Source organism: Astyanax mexicanus, chromosome 19 (genome assembly GCF_023375975.1).
Source record: "Astyanax mexicanus isolate ESR-SI-001 chromosome 19, AstMex3_surface, whole genome shotgun sequence".
NCBI classification, from domain to species: Eukaryota; Metazoa; Chordata; class Actinopteri; order Characiformes; family Acestrorhamphidae; genus Astyanax; species Astyanax mexicanus.
In genome coordinates this window covers 38085293-38113255 of record NC_064426.1, presented here as the reverse complement: position 1 = coordinate 38113255, position 27963 = coordinate 38085293, and the positions used below count along the sequence as shown (strand labels likewise).

Below are 27963 nucleotides of genomic sequence, written 5' to 3'. Positions count from 1 at the left end.
GTAGACTGTGATGTCTGATCTCTTCTTGTTGTCTTGTGGGGTTTTTTGGTTCTGCTCTTTATGTTCTATATGTTCAGACCGCAGGCAAATCTGTTGAGATGAGGGTTCACACTGTTAAGCCAATTAGGGGTGGGCAATATTATACCGTATACAATATATCGTGACACAGAAATATCATGATATTAAAAATCCATATCGTGATAATAGGGCTGTTCTGTCTTAAAAGTAGTCTATTATTATTTACTGTGAAGCTTTAGGTGTATTTATTGTATAATTGTTTTAGTTTGCAGTTTATATGCATGCACTAAATATTCTGCAATATTTTTTGCTGCATTATATTATTTTATGCTATATTATTTATTTTGCCACATTATGATTATGCTGTTATACTCCTATACTATATTCCTAAAATTAATTAATTATTTTTCTGTTTTCCTATATCGCCAAGTATATCGTTATCGCAAAAATACCCTGAAATATCGTGATATTATTTTAGAGTCATATCGCCCACCCCTAATTCCAACCTCACACTAACGATTTTCAAGTAATTTTAACTGCCGCAGTCAAATTTCCAGTGTCAGGATAAAATCATGAAAGGCTTGTTAGAGTGGAGTTGCGGTTGAGTCGTTTGATTGTAGTGTGTGATGGTTAGGATTGAAGGTTTAAGTCAGTATTTTTCTCGTCCTGCACTGTAAAAAATGTGATGTGAAATTTAAAATAAACAGAAATAAAAATGAAAGTTAATGTGCAGAATCAATGGTTTGTTAAGCACATCATGATTTAATAAAAATTGAAAAATATAGGACAAATTTTTGCAATTAGCTTTTTCATGCAGCAGTCTCTTTCTGATTTCAATACTTTGACTACTGTGACAAAAATATAATTCGATTTAGATTTAATTTAGTCAAGAGACAGCATTGTGCCATATGATACTTACATGGAATGGTGGATTCAGTGGTGCTCCACTTTTCAATCTTCTTCTTCTTCTTCTTCAGGATTATTACTGTGATTTTATCATTTTCAAGTTAATTACTGTGGTTTTGGCTGCATTCAAAGTATAATACTTAAACACTTAAAATCTGATTTTGCTCAGTTGTTCATATGAACTCCTTCACTTTGGACTCACTTTAAGTGCGTATTCTCCTCTATAGAGATTCTCTGGGGTGGCATCGCTAGTTCTCTTGTGTGTGTTCTTGTGATAAATGTGTTTCTGGAGAGCAGCCAGTTGAGTCAGCGATTTCCCACAGTGAAAAAAGTGTGTAATTTGTGGCCCTGTTTCACAGATCAGTCGTGTAGTGTGAAAGTCGCAACAACTGACCACTCAAAAAGTCTCGTAATGTGAACCTGGCATTAGCTTGTGACTTATCTTTAGGGATGTGAAAAGGGGTGTTAGACTTTAGTCCATTAAAGTCTTTTTTTTTTTTTAAAGAGTCTTTTCAAAAGTCGTCTTGTGTACAATCAGCATTTGTATGTAATCAGACTAATATCTCCTAGTGTATAGGAGTGTTTATTCAAGTTGTTTGTGGATTAATATCTCTTATTCTAGTGTAAAGGAGTGTTTATTGAGGGTGTTTATGGACTAATATCTCCTATTCTTGTGTAAAGGAGTGTTTATTGAGGGTGTTTATGGACTAATATCTCCTATTCTTGTGTAAAGGAGTGTTTATTGAGGGTGTTTATGGACTAATATCTCCTATTCTTGTGTAAAGGAGTGTTTATTGAAGTAGTTTGTGGATTAATGTATCTTATTCTAGTTTATAGGAGTGTTTATTGACGTTGTTTGTGGATTAATATCTCTTATTCTAGTGTAAAGGAGTGTTTATTGAGGCTGTTTCTAGACTAATATCTCTTATTCTAGTGTAAAGGAGTGTTTATTGAGGGTGTTTATGGACTAATATCTCCTATTCTTGTGTAAAGGAGTGTTTATTGAGGGTGTTTATGGACTAATATCTCCTATTCTTGTGTAAAGGAGTGTTTATTGAAGTAGTTTGTGGATTAATGTATCTTATTCTAGTTTATAGGAGTGTTTATTGAAGTTGTTTGTGGATTAATGTATCTTATTCTAGTGTATAGAAGTGTTTATTGAGGGTGTTGGATTGGACTTGCCTTTCTTTACATCAGAAATCTGCAAGTCTGTATGAGCTACTGGGGTAATGAAGCTATTATGTGCTATAAAGGGAGAAATACACAGATCCTTTCCAATCTTTCTTTTAGAAACACTATTTTTAAACATTTCACTAAATATCTTGTCAAACTGGAGGAACCAGCATAGGAAAGCAGTGAGTAACAAAGGCCATTGTTTCTAAGCAAGGCTTATTCAGCTTCATCCCTCAGTCTCACACTGCTCTGTTTCTTCAGTCTTTAGAAGCTTTATTGTGATAGTATAGTTTATGTTTTGGTTTCAGGGGATGGATATCTGGGATATTTCCCCATCCTGTCTCCTCCACAGTGTTGATAGCATCTCTGCTTTCAGTCCTTCGGCCCACTTTCAGCCGTCTCGAGCTCTGGCTATATTTTAGCAGCTCAGTGATAAGGTTATTGTTGGTTTGGCATTTTTACTGCCTCTCTATTCTCAGTTCCCCAGGGGTCCCTCTACATTGCACATTCCAGAAGATATCTGCTGGGTTACGTCTTTGGTAAAGTATTCATAATTGAACATGATCTGCCTCTAAATACTTCCCATAATTCAGTGTGACATATAAAACTTGAATGCGTTCACTATAAAAAGCGTAATTCAGGAGGGCAGTTTCACGACTATCACTTTCACTAAGGTCCAGGTTATGACTGTATATCCTAAACAGCCCAAACTGAAGCGATAAATTGAGTGTGCACTGCTATTAGTGATTCACTAGCTCCCTCCTCTGGTGCATTTTTGAAAAACAACATGACTAAAACACTGAAAATACACTGAAAAAGGAGATATCAGTCCAAAACAACCATGATAAACACTTCTGTATGCTAGAATAGGAGATATTCCTCCATAAACAGACAATATAAACACTATTTTACGTTCAAGAGAAGCTGTTAGTTCATAAAAAAAAACATGATAAACACTCCTATATACTACTGAGGGAGATTATAGGCTAATATATCCTATTCTAAACACTTCTACACACTACAATAAGCGATATTAGTCCATAATCAACCTCAATAAACACTCATATTCACTCGAATAAGAGATTTTAGTCTATAAACACTTTCAATCAACACTCATACACTTGAATAAGAGACATTAGTCCATAAACACCCCCAATAAACACTATATACATTAGAATAAAAAATATTAATCCACAAACAACCTCAATACTTACTCATATACACCAGAATAAAATATATCAGGCCATAAAAACCCAATAAACACTCATATACACCAGAATAAGAGATATTAGTCCACAAACAACCAAAGTAAATACCCCTATACACTAGAATAGGATATTTTAGTCCATAAACACCCTCAATAAACACTTCTATACACTAGAATAGGATATTTTAGTCCATAAACACCCTCAATAAACACTTCTATACACTAGAATAGGATATTTTAATCCATAATCAACCTCAACAAGAACTCCTATACACTAGAATAAGAGATATTAGTCCATAAACACCTTCAATAAACACTCATATACACTAGAATAAGAAATATTAATCCACAAACAACCTCGATACAAACTACTATACACTAGAATAGGAGATATCAGGCCATAAAAACCCAATAAACACTCCTATACACCAAAATAGGAGATATTAGTCCAGTAACACCTTCAATAAACACTCCTATACACTAGAATAAGAGATATTATTTCATAAACACCCTCAATAAACACTACTATACACTAGAATAAGAAATATTAGCTCATAAACACCCTCAATAAACACTCCTCTAGACTAAAATAAGAGCTATTAAGCCATAGAAAACCTTAATTACCATTTCTATACACTAGAATGAGATATTAGTCCATAAACACCCTCAATAAACACTCCTATACACTAGAATAAGAGATATTAGTCCATAAACACCCTCAATAAACACTCCTATACACTAGAATAAGAAATATTAGCTCAAACACCCTCAATAAACACTCCTCTAGACTAAAATAAGAGGTATTAAGCCATAGAAAACCTTAATTACCATTTCTATACACTAGAATAAGAGATATTAGTCCATAAAAAACTCAATAAATACCCTTATACACTACTATAGAAGATCCTTAAACAGCCATTATAAACATTTTTATACTTCAAATAGAAGCCGTTAGTCTACAAAACCAAGATAAACACTTCTGTACACCACTGAAGGAGGTTGTGAGCTAGTATCTCCTACTCTAAACACTCCTATACACTAAAATAAGACATATTAGTCCATAAACACTAGTTATGTAATGTTGGCTAATTACATTAGCTAAAATGATACTTCATTAGTTCATGACCAGCCAAAATAGTCAAAATATAACAAATAAAAATCATAAAATTGTAATTTTCCTGAACTTTTTTTTCACTTAATAGAAGTATTTCACTGACTAGGAATGAAACATTTATTGTCATTCAAACCTTTTGTTTCATTAAGGTTAGTCTAGTTTTTATTTCTATTGTAAAGTTTAAGAATTTGGGGTTGATTCTTGTTACTGATCTGACACTATTGAGTAGAATAGAATTGAACAGGCTTCAGACTCTTATAGTGTCCTGTAGAAGAGTCTCCAAATCCCTCAAAGTTTTCAGAATGTAAATAACTTATTTTCCCTCAGAGAAAAGGTTTTTTTTATCACCTACACCTGCAGCCCGGACACAGACCAAGACTTTAAAATAGCTGAATGCATTAATTAAACAGGTGGAAGTGTATAAAAGATTCAGAAACAACAGGGACTCAGTGAACAGTATACTGTTTCAGATCACATTTAATGATTCTTTGATTCACATGAATCTTTCTAACACTTGTGCACAGGGTACAACTCTTCTCTTCCATGGCAGCTTCGCTTTCTCTGTCTTTCGCGCTCTTTCTTACACACTCTCACACTCTCTCAAACACACTCTCTCACACAAACCTTGCAGTCAGTCAATCCAGCTGAAAAGGTCTTAAAATTGTAAAGTGCATTACAACCAAACCTCCAGTTAAGACACAGTGGCTGTGTCCCAAATGTGCACTACACACTAATACTATAACCTATAGAATGTGTACTAATCTTAGCAGTGTGGGTTTAGCTGGTTAGTACACAAAATGTATTAACATACACTATACTGCCCAAAGACTTATCCTGTGTTGGAGGTGTGTAGTGATGAACCCTGAAGCTACATGAAGTTTGGAGGTGTGTAGTGATGAACTCTGCTGAAGCTACATGGAGTTTGGAGGTGTGTAGTGATGAACTAATCTGAAGCTACATGAAGTTTGGAGGTGTGTAGTGATGAACTCTGAAGCTACATGAAGTTTGGAGGTGTGTAGTGAGTGATGAACTCTGAAGCTACATGAAGTTTGGAGGTGTGTAGTGATGAACTCTGAAGCTACATGAAGTTTGGAGGTGTGTAGTGATGAACTCTGAAGCTACATGAAGTTTGGAGGTGTGTAGTGATGAACTCTGCTACATGAAGTTTGGAGGTGTGTAGTGAGTGATGAACTCTGAAGCTACATGAAGTTTGGAGGTGTGTAGTGATGAACTCTGAAGCTACATGAAGTTTGGAGGTGTGTAGTGATGAACTCTGAAGCTACATGAAGTTTGGAGGTGTGTAGTGATGAACTCTGAAGCTACATGAAGTTTGGAGGTGTGTAGTGATGAACTCTGCTACATGAAGTTTGGAGGTGTGTAGTGAGTGATGAACTCTGAAGCTACATGAAGTTTGGAGGTGTGTAGTGATGAACTCTGAAGCTACATGAAGTTTGGAGGTGTGTAGTGAGTGATTAACTCTGAAGCTACATGAAGTTTGGAGGTGTGTAGTGATGTAGTGACTCTGCATAAAGTTGGTGAACTCTGTGTACTATGCTCCTCAGCATCCGCTGACCCCGCTCTGTTATTTTACACTGACAGAGCAAAGAGTCACTGTCTTTCTCGGTCTCTTCCACTGTGTTATAATATCTCTGACAGTTGGCTGTGGAGTATTTAGTAGTGAGTAGTGAAATTTCACGACTGGACTCTGGTTGCACAGGTGCTGCATCCTATCACGGTACCACAGTGCTGGAGTTTACTGAGCTCCTGAGAGCCTGAGACCCATTCTTTCACTTATGTTTGTAGAAAGCAGTCCCAGAATGCCTAGCTGCTACTTTTATTAAAAGAGTCCAGTATTTTACATTGACAGCATTTAGCTGATGTTCTTATCCAGAGAGACTTACAGGATTATTTCTGTTACAGAGGAGGGCCAATGTAGTGTTAGGAGTCTTGCCCAAGGACTATTGGTGTTGTGCAGCATAGTCAGTCACCCAGTCTCCCACATGATGTGGTAGCTCACAAGTAGGCAATGGTGTTATCCACTGCGCCACACCAGCCCATTAAAAATGAACAAGCTGGTGTGTTCACTGTCTAAAACAGTGCTGTTTACGCTTTATTTATTTACGATTAACCCAGAAGAGCCCATGGTGATGTATGGGTTTCACAGACCCTTTAAAAGCTGTGTAAAATTCCTAACAGCTCTCTGTCTGCCCTAAAGTCTATAAGTGACACACAGCCTGAGCCTACTGACCATCCTGAGAGCATCACTACATGACAGTGTGTGAATCTGTGTTCATTCATTCATATCTTCTATTTATTACAGAATATAGGAGTGGTTTAGTGTTCGTTTTGGAGATAAAATAATAGACTAAATTAGCTACTTTTAACACAATGTATTATTAACTTCTATAGATCTTTTTTAACCATTTAACAAAAAAAAATGCTTAAAATTAATGTTTTACATTCCTTATAACTAGTATTGAGCTAATTTCTGGAACAAAATGTTAAAAGACAAGTAATACGATTTCCCTTAAATTTTTAAATGTGCCCACATTAAAAAACAAACCTAGGCGCCGAGTGGTCCAGTGGTCTAAAGCGCTGCCACTATGAGCAGGAGGTCGCAGGTTCGAACCCCCGCTCATGCAGCTTTGCCATCAAGCTGCCGGCGCTCAGAGGGAGCACAGTTGGCCCTGCTCCCTCCGAGTGGGTACAGTAGATGGCGCTCTCTCCCCACATCACTCCTATGGTGATGTCTGCAGCACAGGGCGCCTGTGAGCTGATGTACTGGAGCCGAGCTGTTGTGCTTTCCTCCGAGCACACTGGCTGCTCAGTAATGCTGCATCAGCAGCAGCTCGAAAAGAAGCGGTGGCTGACTTCACATGTATCGGAGGAAGCATGTGTTAGTCTTCACCCTCCTGGGAGTCCTAATGAGTGGGCCGTGTAAATTGGGGAGAAAATGGGAAAAAAAAAAAAAAAAAAAAAAAACTAAAAAATTTGCTCCCTTAATTTTTTTTTCAGATTAAATCTTTAATTTGGCATCAATGCTGAGAGGTGGGTCTGGGCTCCTATGCGTTAAAAAATTGGCAATGTCTGATTTTTAATACTAAATAAAACCTAATTCCTCTTAAAATGGCATTTTTATTCAATTTATACCACTGATATAAACTTTATTTTTTTTAAATAACAACAATATTGTTTATCGCATTTATTTCTGGGACAAAGTTGTGAACAATGGCCTAAATATACTCAATTGGCTACACACTGCATACCTAAAAACCCAAAAGCTAGCATTACTAGTACACAGTACGCAATTGGAACACAGCCACTGTTTAAAAGTCCTAAACGTGAAACATAACACAACTCCCTGCATTCAAACTCATTCAGAACCAATCACAACCATTGAGAACCATTCGTAGGCAATCACAACCATTTGACCTCATGAGCACCAATGTATTTTTTTTTTCTTAAGATCTTGTCTAACATAAAAAATAACACTTACTCTATTTCACTTATCTTTGACCGCAAGTACAGAAACACAAATGGCAATAAAAAATACACAGCATTAAAAAGTTGCAATAAATTCACAATAAATGGATCAAGATCACATTTCAAACTGTTTATACTCGTAATATCTCTCCCCCTACGGTTTCTTCTTCTTAATTACATCATATATAGGCCTATATTCTCCACAGGAATACTGTAAGTCTTAACAGTCAGAGATAAGTGTAGTGAACGCTGGAACGAACCTGCGAGGCCGTACTGTTATTGCTTCACTTTGTAGATATGGATTCCCAACTAATGTGAAGTAAAACGTGAAGCTACATGGTCCTGAACGTCCTTCATAGTAGCAGGATGAGTCCGTGTCGTCCCTTCCTGGGTTAGGAAGTGTGTAGTAATAAGATCCAGCTCGCCACAAAGTCATGGGGCCTTTGTTAAGAAGTTCATTGACACCTAGTTCATCGTCTAAAGGTTTAAAATACAATCCAGAGGAGCTGAAGGAGCTTCTCGACTGGTCATCACGCTCACTGTTTCACCACGGTTTCAGCAACGTGGAAGGAGCAAAACCGTTCCCTCCGTCCAATCAGGAGCTTGCTTTGCTTTAATAGCTGTAGCCAACGAGACTGCCTCGTTACTCGCTATCGGTTAGAGGCAGGCCGACTCTTTGGCACATTCTGCCACAGGCCAATGGATGCGGTGCAGACAGGTTCTTGGCATGGACCAAAAAAAAAATGACAAAAAAAATGACAAAAAAACAAAACAAAAAATACTAAAGTGTGCTTCAGAAAAATGTACTTAACCATTACAGGGCCAGACAGGGGTTAAACCACAGTCATGTGTCTATGAGGGCGTACACATATATACTTTAGGCTACCTATATAACTACACTCATTCTCATAATAATAAAATAATTGCACATAGAAGGAAATGGTAGATTGCAGTGCTCTTCTGAAGGGAGATATATTAAAACTCTACTTTATTTCAGTAATTTAAGTAGTTCAAAATGTGAAACTTTTATATTATATAGATGTATTAAACACAGAGTGATCTATTTTAAGCGTTTATTTTTTTATTGTGGATGATTATGGCTAACAGCCAATGAAAACCCAAAAATCAGTGTCTTAGAAAGTTAGTGAATATTATGTAAGACCTATTGGATTTTTACTTTTGGCTGGCAGTGTGGGCAGTGTGCCAAGTCCTGCTGGAAAATGAAATCCTCATCTCCATAAAAGTTGTCAGTAGCAGAGGGAAGCATGAAGTGCTGTTAAGATTTTGTGGGAAAACAAAACTGCACTGACTTTAGACTTGATGATAAAACACAGTGGATCAACACCAGCAGATGACAGACATGTCTCTCCAAACCATCACTGATCATCAGTAAATTTTACATTTCATTTGTAAATCAAGAGATCAGAGTCTGGAGGAAGAGTGGAGAGACACACAATCCAAACTGCTCGAGGTCTAGTGTGAAGTTTCCACCAATCAGTGATGGTTTGAAGAGACATGTCATCTGCTTGTGTTCATTACTGGCACTTTGTGAGATGCACACTATTAACACTTGCTCATATAAATATAATTAGTGTAATTTATTGTTCCTGGTAACCTTTATCTTCCTATCTTCCTACCGATTAGCACTGCAATCAGATGCTTCCTTCCCTTCTGGGTGCAACTATGTGTTTGATGATGAGTGTATTATTATAAACTACTGACCCTGTAAAAGACACTCGTGCACACGCATACACACACACACACACACACACTACATGGATGTAACACTTCCCTACCCAACCTCTGCTAAAAGTGCATCAACTCATTGCCCTCTCCCAAGACATTTGAAATTCTTGTCTCGACGCCAAAACAGTCCAATTTCTGACATTCAGAAGTGCAATAAATTAGCACAGAGGTTTGGGTTTAAGTCAAGGCAGGAAATAAATAAAGACAGTTTAACTGCATCTCAATAAAACATGTTTTTAAGAGCCCAGCAATTTTAGGCCCAGTTCCCATTCAATGAATCCAAGGCAATTTCTCCAACCTAAAAAAATAAAAAGGATGTAAAGTAAATAAATTGGAAGAGGTCGTTCCTATAAATCTACCTCACTATTCGGGCCTGGTCCGTTCAGCAAGCAGAGCAAGCGCTGATGTGCAAAATCTCAGCAATCTAGGGTTCGGTTAATGGAAGGATCAGGACAGTTTAAGTTGTAGCTTCTGCTGGTAACTTGCCACATTTCTGCAGCATCAGCAAGAACAAAAACAAACATAAAAAGACTTACTGAGCTACAAACGCCCAGAAATCAACCAACCAGTAGTCAAAACCAATGAAAAAACAGCAATTTCCAAAAAAAGTGTCTAATCAGGAAAGCTATTCAGAGTGTTTTTGGTGTGAAATGCTTTTTTTTTTTTTAGAGAAAAACTCTACCAGATAAGCAGATATGTAAACGATTACATGTCTTACAGAATACGGGGGGGTTGTGCCACAAGAGGGCGATAAAGAGCTACTCTATAAAAACAAAATCTCATAGACTACAGTCTCTCACCAAGAGGTGCACTACCCGAATGTAGAGTGCTGGACATGCCTTCATGATGCACTCAAAGACAGACTTTACCCTTTCCGGATGGGATTAGTTTCCTCAGGGGGACATCTATAAAAAAAAAAAATAATCCCTTTTCTACTATTCAGTGATAAAACTCTTATATGCGGACTGCAATTGAAAGAACAGAAGAACAGTGAGTATTTTTTTTTTCTTTTGGCTTTCTCGGGCACGTGACATCGCGTTTAGTTCAGTAGCTCCTCCATTTTCACTCGCTGTTGTGTTTTTTACGTGGATCTCCGTAAAAAACCCAAAGTGCACCCAAAGTGTAATTACGGTGCGCGGCAGTGGACAAATAGCTACATTATTAAACGCGAGGTGATGAAACTCAGAGATGTGGATCCGGACGGGACTAAAATTACTGAAGGACCACGAAGTTAAGCGAAAAACAGTAGATAATTCAGCCTGTAATTTTCTCAGAGGACGTCTGAGAAAAACGCATACATGGTCGTTCTGAACGTGAATAAAATCACAGAGGACCCCGCATAAAAGTTAAATAAAGAAAATTACCCCAGAACCCCCTGAGAAACTAATCTCGTCCGGATAGGGCTTTTGAGAGGTAACCAGGATAAAAGAACCCAACAAGGAAAAGAGAGACTCCTTTCAATTGTACAAATGTTTTTATCCCTAAAAACACACATGGTTTCGCTCTAATGCTGTAAATCACTTACAAGTATCAACATTTCATACTACCTTCACACACACAACTTTTTCATTCCATTAATTAACTTCTTGAGACTTCTTATCTAACTTCTTATTTTAGGTCAATGGCTGTATTGTGTGATGTAAAATTGGCAATATATAAAATGCATCTATAAAAGTGCATAATTTTACCATCCAAATTACAATGTGCATATGTAATTTATTTTTACTCTGTAAATCAGCAATACATGTAATTTATCATAACTCATCTACATGTGGGGCACAGTACAGCAACGATTTTGACTACTGTAAAACAGTATGTTTCTCTAGAGTAGGGCTGCACGACATTACTCATAAGCATCGTCATCAAGATGTGCCCATGCACAGAGTAAACACGAGGTATCCGCATGGCCTCCATCCACATGGTTGGGCACGTGCTCGTAAACGCATGTGATGAAAGCTGTGCACTTCAGTCCAGCACAGTTTTGCAGTGCAGATATTTCCAGTTACAGCTGAATTCAGGCTTTTAATCCCAGAAAATTGCTCTTATTTACCTTTTAAAAAGCCATTTAAATGCCTGATTTAAGGGCTGATTACTGTTTTCTCGGGTTTTGAGAGCTCGGCGCTGATTCAGCTCTCGATTGGTCCGGACGCGAGACAGCATGCTGATGGGGGCGGGCCTGATGACGTCATGGGCCCTGCATTGTTTAATATCGCGTTTTTATATATATATATATATATATATATATCGTTGAAAATATAACATTTGCAATGTATTTTTTTTTCCAATATCGTGCAGCCCTACTCTACAATTTACCATTTCACACCAAACCCATCTGAAAAACACTGAATTATACAGAATTTTTTAAATAATAAAACTAGTGGATATCCACTATAAATTTTAATTAGCGCAATCTATATTGAACAGCTTATTTGGCTAAATAAAAAAAAACAACTGGAAGAGAACATCATTTGGTCATCACTGATGCCAAAGGGATTAAAACGAAAAGAAAGAAAGAAAAAGAAAGAAAAAAAGTCGTCGCAGAAGGACGTTCACTGTGGGAACCAGGCATATGAGGACAAAAAGGCCTGTTTTAGAGAAAAGTGACCTTAATTTTTTTGGTCTCATTATTAAATGAGATCCATTAAGGTGCAAATACTAAGTTTATAATAATAAGTTTAATAACGGCATTTCAGCAGCAGCTCACGCATCATTTTGGCACGGCTGTGTTCACCACCATCTGACTGCAGCCTCTGCCATCGGGGGTTAAGGGCTCGGCTTTGGGGTTTAATAAGTGCTTATTAAGGATCAAGAAAAGTGCCATAATTATTTTGGACAAACACAAAAACGTGTTTTTTTTTAAATATTTTTTAATATTTATGCTTTTAATTATTTCTATGTGCTCCGACCAAAACTATGATTAATTATACATTTTGTTGTATTTTGTTGCCGTCAGCAGCATTTATTGGGCTTAAAATTACAATAATATTGTTTATCACAAGAATTTTTGAGACGTGTATATATATATATATATATATATATACACACACACATACACAGGGGTTGGACAATGAAACTGAAACACCTGTCATTTTAGTGTGGGAGGTTTCATGGCTAAATTGGAGCAGCCTGGTGGCCAATCTTCATTAATTGCACATTGCACCAGTAAGAGCAGAGTGTGAGGGTTCAATTAGCAGGGTTAGAGCACAGTTCTGCTCAAAATATTGCAATGCACACAACATTATGGGTGACGTACCAGAGTTCAAAAGAGGACAAATTGTTGGTGCACGTCTTGCTGGCGCATCTGTGACCAAGACAGCAAGTCTTTGTGATGCATCAAGAGCCACGGTATCCAGGGTAATGTCAGCATACCACCAAGAAGGACCAACCACATCCAACAGGATTAACTGTGGACGCTGTAAGAGGAAGCTGTCTGAAAGGGATGTTCGGGTGCTAACCCGGATTGTATCTGAAAAACATAAAACCACGGCTGATCAAATCACAGCAGAATTTAATGTGCACCTCAACTCTCCTGTTTCCACCAGAACTGTCCGTCACCACAATAAATTATTCCAATTATTGTGGTCTAAAACCAGGTGTTTCGGTTTCATTGTTCAACCCCTGTATATCGTCCACAAAAAATCTCATCGTGACAGGCCAAGTTTTAATCAAACTAAAGTGCTTCTTTTTTTTTTTAAGCTACAATGAGAACCAATCACAGGGCGAAGTCGGCAAGTTTACTGAAGTAATTCACCACCAGAGACAGTCAGTCCGTCTCTATAAGCGACTGTGTCTGATTAGGCAGAACTGGCTGAACGTATAAGAAGAGAAGCGTCAGATTAAGTAGAGAAAAGGATTCTGTGACCCTCCCGCTCTTGACTGATGGCTCTATATATTTTGTCGGCCAGAAAAGCCAACATTGTCATGGAAACTGGCCTCTCTGGAGCCTCACTCTACCTTTCCGGCTGCATGCTAAGTGGGTCAGGGTGAGTGGGTGGCTGGCGAAGCTTTTCAGAAAGCTCTGTTTCACGTAAATAACAGAGAGAAACATAGAAAAGACTGGTCTGTAACAGTCTGAGAGGAAGTGCAGATAGGACGAAAGGTACGGAAGGCGAAATCATAAGACCTAAGACATCACGGCGTGTACTATGTGGCAGGAGCTCGCAGTGGCTCTGCTGTGGGGGGAGTTCCAGGGCTGGCCAGAGGGGGCGGGGCTGTGGAGGTTGGGGTTGGGGTGTTTGCAGGTGCGGGCGTGGTGGGGGTCGGAGCTGTATTGTTGTTAGTGGTGGTGGTAGTAGTAGTTGTTGAGGAGGAGGAGGAGGAGGTAGTAGCTGAGGCTTGGGTTTGAGGAGCAGCTGTTTCGGGTTTGGTGGGAGTGTTGGTTGCGGTGGGGGCGGGTTTGTTGTAGTTGAGATTGAGAATGTGCTGCTGGAGGTGTCTGATCCAGTCCTCCTGCACTGAGAGGGGGCCGTGGAACTCCACGTCGCAGAACCTGAGAGAGGAAGAGACACAGGAACTTCACTACGGTCATCAATAATCTAGGAACTCACATTTTTAATATGGAGTACCCCATGGTTACGTTTTAGGACCACTGCTATTTTCAGTATTAAGAATTGAATTTATTGGCCTAAGCCTGTGCTCAAAGAACAATATGTAGGGGCTCTGGGTGGTCCAGCGGGCTAAGGCGCTGCCACTATGATCGGGAGATCGCTGTTTCATATCCCAGTCATGCAGCTTGCCATCAGCATCAGCTGCTGGAGCCCTAGAGTAGATTGCGCTCTTTCCCCTTATCACTCCTAGGGTGATGTTGATCAGCACAAGGCATCTGTGAGCTGATGTATCAGAACAGAGTCGCTGCACTTTCCTCCGAGTGCGCTGTGATGCTACTCGGTTAAGTAATTGGCCGTGCAAATTGGGGACAAAATGGTATAATAGAAAAAAGAAAGAAAGAACACCAATATGTGACAGAAATATGAATGTAACAGAAATACAATGAAAGGTAAGTGATATTAAGAATGTGTTAGTTCAATAATTAACAGCTCACATTTTTTATTGCAGTTAGCATTAGAAGCGATAAAAATGGAAATTAGAAACTTATTAAAAACTGAATAAACGATGAGGATGGGAGGGGCTACTCGATTTTAAGTTTTCAAAAACTTTCAAGGCCCATTTTCAAGTTTTTCCAGCACATTTCAGCTGTAGAAAATTAATAATAACAGTTACATTTCAAAACTGCGATTCAACGATAATCAATATATCGCAAAACTATTCTCCACCTTTTACAGTGACTATGTTACTGAGAGAAAAAAAAATATATAAGTAAGTAATATTCAAGTGACCAATATTCACTTGAATAGTTTGATTCTTGATTGATAAAGTTGACAAATTAGAAGGATTTATGTTTATAACAGAGCAACAAGCAAACATTTTTTTTCCATGCAACTGGAATGTTTTAATTAAATAAATAATACATTGAGTTATTTAACATTAAGAAGTAGTTACATTCATTTTATATTAGGTTTGGTTACATTTTGTTACATTTAGTTACATTTATTAGTTACATCTGGCTCTTTGAGGACAGCCATTATGCTGATGTGGCCCTCGGTGAAAATGAGTTTAACACCCCTGATATATGATATAAAATAATCCACTGCTACTAATAATAGGTGACTAAAGTTAGCACTTACCGGCACTTGAGGGAGTAAATTTTACCCACAAGTTTGACGAGGGGGGTGGAGGGTGGCTTTGGCACGAGGGCAGGTACAGTACTGCTACGAGGGGGTTTCGGGGGGCAGCTCTCTTTCTCCCCTCCGTCAGCATGAGACGGGTGTTTCAGTGGCCTTCGCTCGATGCCTACAGGAAATATTCACCACATGTATTAACTAACGAAACCTGGATTTATTACATAACTCAACAAACACGCAGAATCAATCTTACCCCGCGGCACTCGGACGTTGAGTTCACTCCGTGCTACCTGGACGTGTGGAAGTGAGCTGTTGGAGTGATGTCCCCGGCCCTGTGTGCTGATCCCGTGCCGGGACGAGGCTCCCGTCCCAATTTTCACGTTTGCCGCCTGTGATGATCCCCAGGAGCTGTTCAGGGCGTCCCGTCTGACTGCCCTGCCCTGAGACAGAGCTAAGGATGACCACGGGGCTCCTGAAGACTTCTGAGATAACGGGGCCATGAGATCAGAGTCAGACGACGGAGAGAGGGAGGAACGGCTCCTCTGTGAGACAAAATGTGCCAGGAAATAATATTAATTTTAAAAAATGGATACAGAACTTAGAAATAAGCATTACAAAGACAAGTCAAAAGCTCTGCCACGATGATCAGGAGATTGCTGGTTCGAATACCGATTATGCAGCTTGCCATCAGCTGGCGGAGCCACGAGAGAGCACTATTGAAAAGAGAAACTGAAACTTCCCTGGGATCATCAATAATCTAGGAACGCACATTTTTTTTTATGGAGTGCCCCATGGTTACGTTTTAGGACCACTGCTATTTTTAGCATTAGGAATCTGAATGGCCTAATCCTGTGCTCGAAATCTAATAAGAACACCAATATGTCTATAGCGCTGCAAATATGATCGGGAGACCGCTGGTTCAAATCCTGGTCATCAGCTGCCAGAGCCCCGAGAGAGCTGGGACAACTTGCTCTCTCTGGGTGGGTACAGTACAGTAGATGGTGCTCTTTTTCCCCCCTCATCACTCCTAGGGTGATGTGGATCAGCAGAAGGCTGCATCTGTGAGCTGATGTATCAGAACCGAGTCGCTGCGCTTTTTCTCCAAGCGTTAGCGCTGTGCTGCTACTCGGCAATGCTGCATCAGTAGCAGTTCAAAAAGAGGCGGATCGTGATGGTGATAATTACAGACTATAGTGAGTACAGAATACAGAATGTCACTTGCCTTGTGCACCTTCTTCTGGACGCTGCGTCCACCCTGCAGGTAAGTGCGATGCAGCTCAGCTACGGTTTGTGGTCGACTACGCATCCAGGCACTCAGCGTCTCGATGGGTGAACCATTCACACACCACTCCGTCACGCCAAACTGCCGCAAATGGGCGCGAGCGTGGCTAGCCAAAGCCTTCCGGTTCTCAAAGAAGAAACCGCACAGCTCACAGCTAGCGTCTAAAGAAAGACAGAAAAGATTATTACAGCTTTAGATAGACTGAAGAAAAAACGTTATAACTTGTAGAAAACACGCCATTACTGCATTCAAGGACACGGAGTCCTGATTCTTGTTGGGATTGTTGGAATAGTGGGGTAGGGTGAGGTTTTAAAGCTATAAACGGGGAGTTATAAGAAATCATCAGCAAGATTGCAGCACAAATTATGAAAGAAACACAAATATAGTATTTTCTTTATTTAAAAATTACAAAAACCATTGCATTTTCTTAGTTTCATCAAGAAATGTTGGCACAGTGTAAGGAACAGTTTGTGTTTACAGAGTTTTATTAGATTGTAGACTTGCACGATGCAACAAAATGATTCTGTTTTTAGTGTTTGATGCTTTCAGTACTGTATATAGCCCAGTTACTAGCTTCAAAGTAGTCAAATTAGTAGGCTCGATTTGATTAACTTCAAAAGAAAACTGATTCACGGTGCAGTCGGTGTGGCAGGATTAAGGTAAACCTAGTATTCTGAACAAATGAATCAATTTGCGGGTATTCATTTGACTTGGTTGAGCGAAACACGCATGCCAGCAGAGAGCGAGAGCAGCAGCGCAAGAAGAATGGCAACGGCCAAGATAAAAGACGTCCTCTCTCGTCCAAACAGGCTCGAGGAGGGAAGAGTGATCATGTTTTGCAATGCCCTATATTTAATACTTCTTACAAGAAATCCTAAGTTGAAATAATTTAACTTGATTTATCATTATTTATGATTTATTATTAAATGATTACTCCCATTTTGTGTTTCATTTATTTCTATTTGTGTTTGCAATGTGGAAATGTATGTTGTGAATTGAAAAAATTAAACCAATTGGTCATTCATTATTAAGTGACATTTCTTATTTTATGAAATCTCTTATTTTATGTTTTATCCAATTACTTGATTAGTAGGGGTGTCACGATTTCGATATTTTATCGAAATCGATCAGAATTATGTAATGGTCTTGAGCCTCGAAGTCAAAAAGAGGATCCCGCAAATGGCGCAGCACACTGTAGGTCAAAGAGCAGCCCTTTCCTCAGAGAATGTGGACATTCTCATCTTCTTAAAGAAAAACTTGAAAATATTAAAATAACAGTTGTTTTGTCTAGCCTTAAATATGTTAATAGTTTTGGTACCTTAAGGAGCATCTTTCTCTCAGATAAAGTTAATAATATATCTTTTATTAAAGAAAAAAACTTCTCATTCTCAGGGACCGAAAAAGTTTTAAAGTCTTATTTTTCATGTTTAACTGTTATAGTAGGATAGAGTTCAGTTTGTTAAGGCTCTAATTGTTCTATTATTTTGTACATGACTGTTCCTGTATTTTTTTTTTAATTTATTTTATGTTGCACATTGCTGTTTTAATAGCGCACACTACTGCTACCAAAAAAGCCACTAGATGGCATTATATATATATATATCTTAATTAAATTATTTAAAATTTACCATTAGAGCCTAATGTGGTGTATTACAGATCACTTGTATCACTTTGCATCACTTATATCAAGCCCACCTTTTAAAATAAGATATTGTAAATTTGATTAATCAAACCAATGACTGACCATAGACTAATCTAAAACTGGCATAGGCCTCTCTGCTGCAAAAAAAGAAAAAGAAAATCGAGAATCGAATCGAATCGAATTGTGACCCTAAAATCGGAAATAAAATCGAATTGAGGATTTAGAGAATCGTGACACCCCTATTGACTAGTCAAATCGATTTTTTAGTAGAGAACCCAATTACTAAAATAATCGATAGCTGCAGCCCTAATGCTCACTACCTACACTATGGGATTTATAGAAGCAACAAATGTAGAATCTGCTATCAAACAAACAAACAAACACTCTTACCCATGTGGCCTACCCCATGCTTATCCGTGGACGCTTTGGCTTTATAAGAGAAATCCTGCGTTGAAGGTGGAGGAGGAGGAGAGAAGGTCTTAGACTTAAACGACTGTGATCTTTCTCCAAGATGTCCTTCAGACCCGACCACCCTCTTCCCAACCGGCGCCATCCCAAAGAACTTCCCCGCAGGGGGCGTGGCGGACAGGCCCGTGGTGGCCAATCCGTGCTTATGGAGGCGTGATCCGGAGTGGAGCAGGTTCAGAGGAGACTTGCGTGAGACTTTGGGTGACTGATAGGCCTGCGTGTCCCAGGACGGGCTGCCGTCCCGCCCCGGCTCCTCCTTCACGCCCAGGGCGACAGACGCAGGGGTGGTGCCCTGCTTCCGCATGATCTCCCACAGCGTGTCGATGGGCGAGCCGTTGACAGACCACTCGGTGATGCCCATATGGCGCAGGTGGGAGCGGGCGTGGCTGGAGAGGCCCTTGCGGTTCTCGAAGAACTCGCCGCAGAATTCACAGCGGATATCACGCGAGGGTTCCTTCTCTTGGGCTATTACTAGAGGGTGATGGAGAAAAGGACAGAAAATGTAAGAATAAAAAATCTTAACAAGATAAATTAACATCAACGTCAATACGTCGATAACACACACAGTACACTTTTACTGCTGTTGTAGTCTTTCCATTCATCAATCAATTAATCAACCTTCATTTAAACTTGGAGTACATTGAGGGTGGCCCTCATTTACAATGTAGCCGAGCAATTACATAGGGAAGGGATTAACCAAAAAAAAAAATATTAAAGATATAAAACAAATAAGGTAAAAATAATAATTTAAGAGTAGGAATCATAAAATCATAGGTAACAAAAAAAAAATAAAGGTCATAGAACTAATAAAAATTCAACTACAGATGAATAAATAAAAGCTAAACACACGAAAAAGTAAAATATAAATAAGCAAAGAATGTGAAGAGAAAAAAATAAGTATTTAAAAAATAAAAAAGCATTTTAATAAGATATATATGATAATTATTAAAAAAAAAGTTTTATTAAGATATAAAACAAATAAGGTAAAGTAGGAATCATAAAATCATAGGAAAAAAATATCGAAGGTATTAGAACTAATATTCAACTACAGATGAATAAAATAAAATAAACACATAAAAGAGTAAAATATAAATAAGCAATAACTAAAAACAATAAAAGAAAAGAAAGAAACAAAAAAGAAATAATGTGGGGAAAAAAAACAGCTAAAACAAACCAAGAATAAAAACTATAAAGTAAACTTAAAAAAGGAATTTAAAATGATTGAGTGACACCAATCATATCGTTTAAAGGAGAACTCCGGTGTAAAATGTACTTTTGTTTAGTAAAACATGATAAAAAGAACTTACCTTTGACGGAACTTACCTCCGTTCTCCCACAGCGTTCTGAGATCCAGAAATTTTAACAGTTTGTCCAAAAACACCCTTCAGACTGGGTGATACGGGGCATAATTTGCCCTGATAAATCACTTTTTACACCGTTATCCAGCTCACAGTAGCTCCACACCTCCTTGCTAGAATCTGGAGAGCCTTGAGATGTAACAAGGAGGTGTGGAGCTACTTTGAGCTGGATAACGGTGAAAAAAAGTGATTTATCGGAGGAAATTATGCCCCGTATCACCCAGTCTGAATGGTGTTTTTGGACACATTGTTAACATTTCTGGATCTCTGAAAGCTGTGGGAGAACAGAGGTGTGCTATTCATCAAAGATAAGAAATTTTATCATGTTTTACTACAACAAAAGTTCATTTTACACCAGTTTTGCACCAGAGCTTATACCCACACACAGTCTATTCTTGAGTGCAGCAATGGCAACCCATGAATAGTTTGTGCAATTTTAACAACATATGATTTCCATTTAGATATTATTGTTAGTTTAAAAAAAGCACAATGCCTCTGCAAACCTAGAGCCAAGCTATAAATAAATCATGTCAGAGAGAGAGAGAAGGCCATTCATTGTCAATAGCCAGCTAAAGGTCACATGCTGTCATGAAAATGCTGTTATTGACTTATTCTACAATATATGGATATGACCTCAATCGCTTGCTGACCTCAGTATTTGCTCATTGTTTTTTTTTCTTAGCAAGGAGAACCTGTTAACATCAACGAGCCATCACAAACACTAATTACTTGTTTTAATCAATCAACCTCAATTTATTCTTATTTGCTGTGCGTAACTTGTTTTTTTTTTTTTTTTGGATAAACAGAGATTATTATATAACAGAAAACAGAAAGATAACCATAACGTCTACAGAACGCAATTATAATCTTAATAATTGCAATAAACTATATTATTGTCCTTTTAAGACCATTTTATGCAACTAATATAATAATAATGTAATGACGTTATTGCAATTTGTAATTGGAATATAAAAATGTATTTTAAAAAAATCTCTAATTGAGCTTCTGATAGTATGGTCAAAAACTCACATAATCACACTCCTAAACCTTGTGGAAAGCCTTTTCAGCAGATTTGAAGCTATTGTAGCTGCTATGGATTTATAATGGGATGTCACTCAAGTTCAACTCAATATGTGTTAAAAGGCAGACGAGCGAATTCTGTTGGCAGAACAGTGTATGTAATATATATCAATATCATAATTATTGTGACAAGCCTACCAGAATGTGTTTGATTCGATGTTTTCACTGTGTTCAAGCATTAAGTTAATTTTAAGCAAACTCACCCAGATTAATAGGATGCACGTTGCCCGAGCTGCTCCAGCTGGAGCAATGCAGGGGTTCAGACCCGTAACCGTCACATCCCTCCATCCCTGCTTCAGTTATAGTGACCTCCACTGGCTCAGGCTCAGGCTTGGGCTTAACCAGCACCAGGGTGGGGGAGGGGCTGGTGGCAGAAGCTGAGGGGGGCTGTTTGCGGGCGGTGGGCTGGTGCTGGCCGGGCGGGTGGGTGAAGGAGAACGGCAGGCGGCCGAGGAGCCCCGACTGCGGGGTGGAGGACTGGAGGGAGGCTCGAGGGGGTCCCAGGCCTGGAGAGGACGAGGGCGACTTCAGTGGTTTAAGAGGTTTCTGAAGTTTGATGGGTTTCAGGGGCGTGACGCAGGGCAGACCGCGCCGGGCGATGAGCTCTCGCAGCGTGTCGATGGGCGAGCCGTTGACGGACCACTCGGTGATGCCCAGCTGGCGCAGGTGGGAGCGGGCGTGGCTGGAGAGACCCTTACGGTTCTCAAAAAGCTCCCCACAGAACTCACAGCCCACGTCCTTCATCGGCTCTGCTACACACAAAAACACAACATAGAGACTCTGTTCATTTTATAAAAGCATCGTTGATTTATATCTATACATAAACATTTACGAAGCTTGATCAGAAATAGATATAAATTAGAGAAATAATTTAAAGAAAAATTAAAATCGTAAATGTGCTTTTACCCACTTAAAGATTTTTCAGCAATAGGCTTGGGTGCACTAATTTTTTCCCCCCAGGATAAGAAGTAGTTTGGTGTGAGCTAGAACTGTGGATCTCTATCTCACTCTACGTCACATAGCCTTGCTCTACGCTCTATGCAAACTCACTCTACCTTGCACAACCTCGTATAGCCTGGCTCTAGCTCACTCAACCTCACATAGCCTTACTGTACCTTACTCCTACCTCACTATACCTCGCTCTACGTCACATAGCCTCACGCTACCTCACTCGAATCTTGCTCAACATCACCTAGCATTGTTCTACCTCGCTCTACCGCACATAACCTCACTCTACATCACACAGCCCTACTCAACCTTGCTCTACCTCACATAGCCTTACTGTACCTCACTCCACCACCCTGTACTTCACTTAGACTTTCTCTACCTCATTCCTACCTGCCTCAACCTCATATAGCCTCACTCAACACCACTCTTACCTCCCTCCACATCACATAGCCTCAGTCTACATTACATAGCCTCAGTCTACCTCGCATAGCCTCACTCTACCTTACATGGCCTCACTCTACCTCACGTAGCCTCACTCTACATACATAAATACTCTCACTCTACTCAACCTCACTTTACCTCACATAGTCATGCACAATCCCACTCTACCTCACTCACCCTAACTTAGCCTTGCTTGATTCAAATCGAGCTTTATTTGAATGATCCGATAACGATTTATACAAACCCAGGCTCAATGCTTAGGTTTAGCCCATTTTCCCTGTATATGCGCACAGTTTTAACGTCTCGTGTTTTGTCTTGCGAGACCATCCTTTTTCAAACACTGCTGCATGTGTTTATCAAACTAGTACATTTTACACGGTTTTAAATTGGTGTCCAGTGTTGTTTCTGATTGCACTTTATTTAAAGTACGACTCGACCGGCCGATTCACTGGGGAAGCTAATCCCCCTTTAGCCGTGTTTACTAGCCTTACATGCGGCCGGTGTGCTAAACTGTCGAAAAAACTGTAGATTTACCTGTAACTGAGTGATTTAATGTGTAAATAGTGGAATTATGATCTCTGTGTTCTCTATGAAGCGCTGTTACTAATTCAGATTATTTTGTCCCCAGGGATGAACGCGGTTACGGGCCGAGGAAGAGGCTCTTAAAACGGAGGAGAAGAGCTCCTCCCAGACCGGATGTTTTTTTCCTTTGAATTTAATAAAGTTTTCTCTCTTTACATCATTAATTTAGCTTGTTGTGTTTTTATTATCACTGTGCTTTTTATTTTACTATCACATCTGATATAGTGGGTCTGGGTAAAATTTACACTTTTATTCGCAAATAAATAAGAAACTTATGGAGCATGTTATGTTTTAGCAATTAACTAAGCTACATTAAATGATATTAAAAGAAGAATGTAACTGTTGTGTTAAGTCTATATAATATAAACACTAATATAACACAACAATGCTAAGAGCACTTACTCTCTTAACACCTCTAACACAATAACTACTTCTAACCTCCATTCCTTCTTCCCCTCTTTCACTTTTTTCCCTTTGACCTCCTTTAGGACCTATCTAAAGATATTTTTACCTTCTATTACATTTGTACATCACTATTGTAAGTCGCTTTCTGCCAAATGTAATGTAATATTTTATTAATACAAGTTTTAGTGATCCTTGTAGAATTAGAACATTTCATATTTAAACTACATTTTTACTGTAACTGAAATTTACCTAAATGAATCAATTTTTAAATCAAATTGGGAATCTGAATCGAATCGAACTGTGAAATTAGTGACGATACCCACCCCTACTCAACATCACATGGTCTTGTTCTACCTCACTTTGTCACGCAGCCTCGCTCAGCCTCACTCTACCTTGCTTTACCTCACTCAACCTTCCTGTACCTCAAATAGCCTCGCTCTACCTCACCCTTCTTCACATTGCTTTGCTTTACCTCTGCCCGTTGATGTGAGTTGGCATTAGTGATTGGTTAACAACTCTACCAGATTATAGCTAATAACACCATTATCAGTTATTTAGCTATACGTCACCTACTTTAGCAGATAGGGGTGAAACGATTACTCGAGTAATTCGAGTTACTTGATTTAAAAATTGATAGAGTAATTATCCGTGCCTTGAGTAATCATTTATTTAATTAAAAAACTCAGCACGCGGTAATTCGCTCTTTTAATGTGACAACGCGCTCAGCATTACGTCACCGGCGTACAGGAAGAAGGAGCAGGCAGCGGAGGTTTTAGTTGAGAAGAGGGTATTTTGAAGTGGCGAGGGGAAAGAGCGACAACTTACGAGGAAAAAGGGCAATAATAATAATGGAGCATTTTAGGCTGGACAGCGTGTATGCGCCCTGCCTCCCACAACAGCACGTTTTCACCGTCTCAACCGAGGACACATTAGCGGTGGAGCTGAGAGAAGGTTAATATAACTCATAACAAATCAGTAAGATTAACATTAATGTACCTAAATAACATAACGACAGCGCTGTGGAGTGCTTACAGTATTAGAAATACTTTCTAATGTGTAGTTAGTTTATAAAAAAACAGACAATTCTGGACTTAATACAGGCTTTATGTAAGTGAACACAGCACTGAGGAGTTTATAAATAAATACACGTCACCGGCTCGGTGAGACGAACTGGCAACATCTCTGCTGTTCAGAAACTAAGATACACAACAAAATGCAAATGTTTCTGCCTTTTTTACTGATTAATTCCCTAGTTTTGATACAAGAAATCCTTGTTGAAATAATTTAACTTAATTTTTTAAAGTACTAATTAAATAATTAGGTAACACTTTACTTGGATGGTCCATTTGATGGCCTGTTTGATGCTCAACTGACTTTCAACTAACATTCAACTGCATGTCTATTAAAATGCAATTGAACTAAAAGGTGAAAGTAAATGATTCTCTATTGAATAACCCTACATTCAACTCTAATCCAAACGCTAATCTTAATATTTTAGGATTGGGTTTAGGGTTAGATTTTAAGCTTAGCTTAAGGTTAGAGTAATGGTTAGATTTTATGGTTGATTAAGGGTTAAGGTTAGGGTTAGGTGTAGGGTTTGATTTTATGGTTGATTAAGGGTTAAGGTTAGGGTTAGGGTTTGATTTTATGGTTGATTAAGGGTTAAGGTTAGGGTTAGGTGTAGGGTTTGATTTTATGGTTGATTAAGGGTTAAGGTTAGGGTTAGGTGTAGGGTTTGATTTTATGGTTGATTAAGGGTTAAGGTTAGGGTTAGGTGTAGGGTTTGATTTTATGGTTGATTAAGGGTTAAGGTTAGGGTTAGGTGTAGGGTTTGATTTTATGGTTGATTAAGGGTTAAGGTTAGGGTTAGGGTTTGATTTTATGGTTGATTAAGGGTTAAGGTTAGGGTTAGGTGTAGGGTTTGATTTTATGGTTGATTAAGGGTTAAGGTTAGGGTTAGGTGTAGGGTTTGATTTTATGGTTGATTAAGGGTTAAGGTTAGGGTTAGGTGTAGGGTTTGATTTTATGGTTGATTAAGGGTTAAGGTTAGGGTTAGGTGTAGGGTTTGATTTTATGGTTGATTAAGGGTTAAGGTTAGGGTTAGGTGTAGGGTTTGATTTTATGGTTGATTAAGGGTTAAGGTTAGGGTTAGGTGTAGGGTTTGATTTTATGGTTGATTAAGGGTTAAGGTTAGGGTTAGGTGTAGGGTTTGATTTTAGGGTTGATTAAGGGTTAGGGTTAGGGGTTAGGTGTAGGGTTAGATTTTAGGGTTTATTCATGGTTAAGGTTAGGGTTAGGTGTAGGGTTTGATTTTATGGTTGAATAAGGGTTAAGGTTAGGGTTAGGTGTAGGGTTTGATTTTATAGTTGATTAAGGGTTAAGGTTAGGGTTAGGTGTAGGGTTTGATTTTAGGGTTAATTCATGGTTAGGGTTAGGTGTAGGGTTAGATTTTATGGTTGATTAAGGGTTAAGGTAAGGGTTAGGTGTAGGGTTAGATTTTAGGGTTAATTCATGGTTATGGTTAGGGTTAGGTGTAGGGTTTGATTTTATGGTTGATTAAGGGTTAAGGTTAGGGTTAGGTGTAGGGTTGGATTTTAGGGTTGATTAAGGGTTAAGGTTAGGGTTAGGTGTAGGGTTTGATTGTATGGTTGATTAAGGGTTAAGGTTAGGGTTAGGTGTAGGTTAAGGTTCTATTTTTGAATCATTTACCTTCAACATAGGGTTAAGTTAAATTTAATGGACATTCAATTCAGTGTTAGTTGAATGTCAGTTGAGCATCAACAAGGCCATAAAATGGACCATCCAAGTAAAGTGTTACCTTAAGTTATTATTACCTTATTTATTTCTATTTGTGTCTGCCGTTTGGAAATGTATGTTGTGAATTTAAAAATATATCTAAAGGAAGTTAATAAGGAAATCAATCGGTCATACATTATTAAGTGAAATGTCTTGTTTTCTCTTGTGTATTTTTAATTACTCTTTAAGCAAACAAATGTTTTATCCGATTACTCGATTGATCAAATCGATTTTTCAGTAGAGTACTCAATTACTAAAATGATCTGTAGCTGCAGCCCTACTAGCAGACATTAGCCAGATGCAAGATGAGCACTGGAAAAAAAAAAATAAAAGTTTACTCACGGAGAGGAATGGGCATCAGCTCCCTCCCACTCAAACGGAAGACGTGCTGAGGGGAAGGCTTCAGCTTCTTGGTGGGCGGAGCTAAGAGGGCGTGAGCAGCAGAGGAGGAGGAGGAAGAGGAGGTAGCTTTGGGACCGACTCCGCTGCTTAACGCTGCAGTCTTAAAAAGGAGAGAGCTGGGGAGGAGGGGCCTCTTGGAGGCTGAAGAAGTGGGCGTGGATACGGATGGAGAGGGAGGGGCCACGGCGGGGCCCCGGACCCTCAGGTCCTCCGGGCTCTCGGGGAGTAAAGTGCCGACTCTGTGTTTGAAGTCGTCGGTGAGGATGAGTCTGTTGAGCAGGTCTATGGGGGAACCCTTAGACTCGGAGTACTCCACCCCGAAGTGACGCAGGTGAGCCCGGGCGTGACTCGACAGCCCCTTACGCGTCTCGAACCACGCGCCACACAGCTTACACGTGATGTCTTTATCAGGGTCCATCTCCATCGCTGTGAGACGAGAAGAGGTAAAAGAGAACAGAGAGGGAGGGATGAGAGAGAGAGAGAAAATGCAGGAAGACAAAATGTGAATTTTTATTCTTTTTTTTTTAAATAGTTTTGTACTATTGCTTTTTAATTTGATTTTCTTTTATTATTACTATTTTTTTAGTTCTTTTATTTATTTATTTTATTGTATTTTGTGAGTTTTAGCTTAATTGTAACTGTTTTTGTTGTATTGATCTAACCTTTTTGACTCAATTTCTTATCAATTAATTATTAATAATATTATTATTATCTTTTATTTACTGTTATTTTAAAACGATTAATTTTAGTTATTATTTTCTTTTTCATGTCAATTCGTTTTTTTTTTTTTTTTTTAATGCTCGGCTACACTGACAATAAGGGTTGCCCCCTATGAGTCAAAATAAAGATTGATTGATAGATTGATTGATTATTACTGGTGTTGTCAACAGTAACGGGTTCACACATGCGATTAAACTGACAACTTTTAATCAAATTAATCAACTTTACGGAGCCTTGAGTCGCTACTGTTGAGTTTAGTAGGTAGACTGATTTTTATTTATGCTGAAATATGGATTAAATCACATTAAAAAACTTAAAACTTAAATAGCAACAAGAAATACCCTGAAGTCCATTAGCCAGGCACACACACCACACTACACTATTTAAAAATACAGGGAAGTACCAGAAAATTAACTTAACTTTATTAAAAAATAAAAATAAATATTACCGTAACTCCATTCAATTAATTATGAATAAATCAAAGTATATTGCTGTGCGAAGGACACCACTA

At 38.8% G+C, this 27963-nt stretch overlaps 1 protein-coding gene across 2 annotated transcripts in view; it reads right to left on the bottom strand.

The window, feature by feature from the left end:
- Positions 1–4877: 4877 nt before the first annotated feature.
- The window catches only part of wizb (WIZ zinc finger b), a 46699-nt gene continuing 23613 nt past the window's right edge, over positions 4878–27963 (bottom strand). Inside the window, exons 11-17 of one of the 2 annotated variants that reach the window (XM_022665090.2) lie at positions 26673–27158; positions 21362–21910; positions 18643–19191; positions 16551–16771; positions 15582–15870; positions 15332–15497; positions 4878–14136 (exon numbers count right to left, since the gene is read on the bottom strand). In XM_022665090.2, coding sequence (XP_022520811.2) covers positions 13791–14136; positions 15332–15497; positions 15582–15870; positions 16551–16771; positions 18643–19191; positions 21362–21910; positions 26673–27158 — 2606 coding nt within the window. In that variant the 3' untranslated portion in view covers positions 4878–13790. The remainder of the gene's footprint in view (positions 14137–15331; positions 15498–15581; positions 15871–16550; positions 16772–18642; positions 19192–21361; positions 21911–26672; positions 27159–27963) is intronic. The other variant, XM_022665091.2, reaches the window with a different exon arrangement.